We start from the raw sequence: 4848 nt of genomic DNA on the forward strand, positions 1-4848 counted from the left end.
GAAGAGCAATGATTGAAAAAAGTAGTCCTTCCTAGTTTCTTATACAGTTTCCTCTATTTTGAAGGACGGCTGCACCCCCAAATCATTTTTAGAACATTTTAAATGACTTTCATCCTGTGGTGCGCCAGTTTCTTGTTTTATTGAAACACTTTTGAAAAACCAGGTTTGTCTTCTACGATCGGTTTTCCCGTTGGTGTGAATCTTTAAGCATGCAAACTTCAAATGTGCCCCTCTCTCTTCCTCCTGCAGACTCTAAAGCCATCGTGGATGGGAACCTGAAGCTGATCCTGGGTCTGATCTGGACCCTGATCTTGCACTACTCCATCTCCATGCCCATGTGGGATGAGGAAGAGGAGGGAGATGCCAAGCAGAAGACGCCCAAGCAGAGGTTGCTGGGATGGATCCAGAACAAACTGCCAGAGCTTCCTATCACCAACTTCCACAGGGACTGGCAGACCGGCCGGGCTCTGGGAGCCCTGGTCGACAGCTGTGCTCCAGGTAAGGGAAAGTGTGTGTCTGAGTGGGAGCGTGTGTGAGGGGGAGCATCTTTCTGTGTCTCAACATTGATTCGTCCAGCAGATTTTGCTTTTAACGCATTTAATAACTTTTAGGCCTGAATGATTTGAATGAGTGCTATTCACATGTCTGTACTGGCTAGTTGATTTACCTCTGAAAATATTATTGGCTCATTTACAGACTTCTCTTTCTGATGTAAATGAATAGGAAAAAGTATTTTAGTGTCTCCTCCTCCCCTCCATTCACCATGAATTAATGTTCCCCAATTCCTTTCACTGTTAAGAGACCAGTATGGGTGTGCAATGGTTACTAAATAACTTCTAGCGAGCCCTAAGGGAATACTTAAATAGAAACAGAAAAAAGGGTTGGGCGCCCTGTCTGCTCATTGGCTATAGTAGAGTTCTAACCTTTGGGGGGAAAAGGAGAAAAGAAACCCCACAAATAATCAAATAACCAATTAGAAAAGTAGATAAAATAGTTTTCCTCTACATCCTAGAGTAATCTCTGGGCTCATTGGAGCCAACTCTAAAGCAACCGTAGCTTCAAAGTAAGGACAACTTTAGCCTCAGTGTTTTGTTTGCAACCAGACACTGGCACCTCAGTTTTACATGGAATTAAAAAACATGTTGCTTCCTGTATGTTATGTCTGTAAGAACCATAACTGTCTGCACACCATGGTGCCGACTGCAGCAGACCTGAGGTCAGGTCACAGAAAGCATTAGTGCGTAATTCCCATCTGTGCGACTAAACACTGAGGGCAGGCAGCTGGCCCTGAGGGGGGGGGGGTGTGGGTGAGGGAAAGTGGTAAAAATGATTCTGTTCACATGCTCGGGATGTTTGGCATACCTGTGGATCACCAACAGCCTCCAGCCGGAGATAAGGATTCAACAAAGGATGCAGCAGGAGATATCCAACAGTGTCCTTAAGCAACAACCCTCAGTCAGATATATCAAGAAGCTACTGCTGACACGGTTAGCAAGGATATGCATTTCTGATAATAAAGGAACATCATGACATCCAATGAAGGAATGCAAGGGCAGACCGCTTGATGAGCCGCAGAACTGCAGACTCTCCTTCAAATGAAGATTAGAAGTGCATCCTCTCTGTGGCCTCAAGGCTGGAGCCAACATGTCTGCCATAATTAGAGACATTGGCTGTATCAGAAACAGTTCTCTTTCTTTGTGTACCTAAATGTCCCTTAATCCTTCAGAAATACTGCTCCACTGTTTTAGAGTGGAAGCAATTCTCTCTCTGATATGCAACAACAAGTGTGGAGTTGAAAGAGAGGCGTCTCCTTTCTTCTGCTGCCCAATTGTAAGACATGTTATACAACGATACTTATGTTGCTAAGGCAAATCATCAAACATGGAGACTGTAATGTTTGTTGTGTTTAACCATGTTCTAATCTTATAAAAACACATTTAAATACAGTTTTTTTTATTTTTATGTATCAGCCTTTCTGTTCTTTTGTGTCCGGAGAGATTTGAATGTTCCGGACACATTAGAGGAATTTAGGTCAAATATTAGCTGTGTTTATTGTTGTGCTTAAACTATTGAAAGGAGGGCTACAGAAATAATGACATAATCAGGCATGTAGATTGAACAGTACTTTGATACTATAGATTGAAAAGAAGGCTATTCCCAATAAAACATCAATTGACTTGTGCATAAAGCAAAAAAAGTTAAAATAAATAAATATGACATAAGCCTAGAGCATAACTCTTAACACAAAGCATTTCCCTCAGCCTTTATTCCTACATATTCTCAGATCAAATACAACTGAATTCAACTCTTTGTATACAGACCTGATTAGATATAGGCATGTCTGGTTCATCACAATCTTATGAAGGCGTGCTGAATCTGATGTTATTGTCATGTTGTGTTTTTCCGTGCTGCCTCCTGTAAATCCCTCTCTCGTCTCTCCTCCTGCAGGTCTGTGTCCTGACTGGGATCAGTGGGATCAGACTAAACCAGTGGACAACGCTCGAGAGGCCATGCAGCAGGCTGACGACTGGCTGGGCATCCCTCAGGTCAGATACACCATTACACTTCATAAGAAAAGCTATTATATGTGTTCTTTATAGAAGATCATGTTTCCCATTGTTATCACTAATTTAGGTTTATAACGTGACCATTTGAACCACGGCCTTAAGTCTTTTGATTATGCCAAATAGTTCAGCAAAAATAAATTGGCCTAAAACTTACATTTTATGGTTCCATACATATGTTGACAACATTGTGGTCAATTTAAGACTCAAGACCATCAGATCTGGACATGCATAGCTTTTTTGCAAATAAAAGCAGGAGGACATAATGTTTTGTTGGGGACTGTCATTACCCATTTGGTGCTCTGGTTAGTATTCAACTATAGATATAAGAAACGTATAGATATCATAATAATGACTTGTTTTTCAAGTGTCAGCCTATTCATAATACTACAGAACTGGTGTGAGAAGTAGGTTTTATTTTAGAAGATAGAAATGGTCTCCTGCCCGGGACAGACCCTTATTAATATACTGCAACACTGTGCAGTCTGGTGGTGCGCTCACTTGGGCATCCTGTAGGGAATGGACAGAATCTAACTCTAACATTTCATCTGGTTAGGTTTTTGAACAGAATGAAAATGTGAATTTAGTTGTTAGATTCTGACAGATTTTGAGAAGACTTCCCCAGCTCTGGCTCCGGGTCTCTGCTGAGCGTCTGGCAGAGTGTTGGCATGGTTGGCACAGCATCGCGTGCTGACAGTTGACTCTGTGGTCGCTGCTGTTTCCGCCTTCAGCTCTGGGTCTGCTCGCACACTTTCTCTGTGGCTAGTTGAATCAGACAATGTGTGTCTGCCTCTGCGTGTGAGAGCGTATCAGGTACTTTCTGAGCAGAGGAAGAGGTTGGCATGTGGTTGGGGAAAAAAAATCACGATACTACTCATTTGATATATGTGGGTATGATCTCCATGGCAACTAATCAAACATAGCATCTTCAATCAGCAAACAGAGCCGTGCAGTGATTAAGAATTGTAAGTCCACCTAGAAATTGGCATAGCAACGGCTCACTGGACAATGGCATTTTTCCATTGGATTTTGGTAATTTCAGAAAATAAGATATTTTTCAAACACATAATACAGTATCATCTCAACATACTGACACAACTTTGTGAATTTTAAACCTTAAATGCAAACATCAGACTTAAAACACGGTCACATCAACACTGCTAAGCTAAATGCGGCTAATTTAGTCACCTGTAAGCAACTGTCGTTTATAACACACATATAAGCTTTGGACATTGACCAGTGGGTTATTTACTGACATATTTTAATGTAGTAGAACAAAACGTGAACATCTCCCCACTTTTTTTTTTAACCAGAGACCTTATTTCAGATCTAACCAAAAAAGAAGAGGGAAGTGGAAGTGCTAAAATACTCACAATTTCCAGGTTTTAGGACTTATTCTTGCACCACTCTATATGATACCATGGAAACATAGCCATTTAAAAAAAAAACATTTGTCTCCTTGTATTCTCCTCTTAGGTGATCACCCCTGAAGAGATTGTTGACCCCAATGTGGACGAACACTCCGTCATGACCTACCTGTCCCAGTTCCCCAAGGCTAAACTGAAGCCTGGCGCTCCTCTGCGGCCCAAACTCAACCCCAAGAAGGCCCGTGCCTATGGGCCAGGTACACACACACACACACACACACACACACACACACACACACACTCACACACACACACACACACACACACACAATATATCACTGCTGTTTCCCTTGGAGTTCAAAACAGCATAACAAATAACATAATTGATTTAAGGAGACTGCAACAACAGTTCTGGAAAGTGAAGAAAGATGCATTCTAGTATAAAAAAATATGTTTGTTTCCATAGAAGTCTATAAGAAAACGTGTCTCTTTCTGACATGATTTTTTAGGGTAAAAGTGCTTTTTAAATACAATTACTTGCAAAACACACACAAATAGAAGTCTATGGAACAATTTGCCTACTTATAACTTGATTTAGTACCTCAGTTTATATTTGCAACATGAGGGAACGTGCTTTTGAAAAACAAATAGAATGTGTACATGTACAGTTTTTTTTTACTACAGCTGATGCACGCACGCACACACACACACACGCTTACCATTAACAGAGAAAATGCACGGCTGCAGACATTGTTTGCTCCAGAGTGTGATGTTAAATCAGGGTGTGTGTGTGTGTGTGTGTGTGTGTGTGTGTGTGTGTGTGTGTGTGAATAGTGAGCATTGCTCAAGGGGGCTAAACCGGGATCAGGTGGAATTGCTGGGTCGAGTCTCCAGGTAATCTGAAAGCGTATTTTTTT

The 4848-nt window shown here is 41.4% G+C and overlaps 1 protein-coding gene across 1 annotated transcript in view; it reads left to right on the top strand.

The window, feature by feature from the left end:
• The first annotated feature begins 209 nt into the window (after nucleotides 1-209).
• Nucleotides 210-4848, top strand: part of LOC104941162 (filamin-A-like) — a 31136-nt gene continuing 26497 nt past the window's right edge. Inside the window, 3 exon segments of the mRNA XM_010766222.1 lie at nucleotides 210-498; nucleotides 2449-2546; nucleotides 4041-4188. Of these exon segments, the coding sequence (XP_010764524.1) occupies nucleotides 210-498; nucleotides 2449-2546; nucleotides 4041-4188 (535 nt within the window).

The sequence above is a fragment of the Notothenia coriiceps genome, unplaced genomic scaffold (assembly GCF_000735185.1).
Source record: "Notothenia coriiceps isolate Sejong01 unplaced genomic scaffold, NC01 NC01_scaffold00003193, whole genome shotgun sequence".
NCBI classification, from domain to species: Eukaryota; Metazoa; Chordata; class Actinopteri; order Perciformes; family Nototheniidae; genus Notothenia; species Notothenia coriiceps.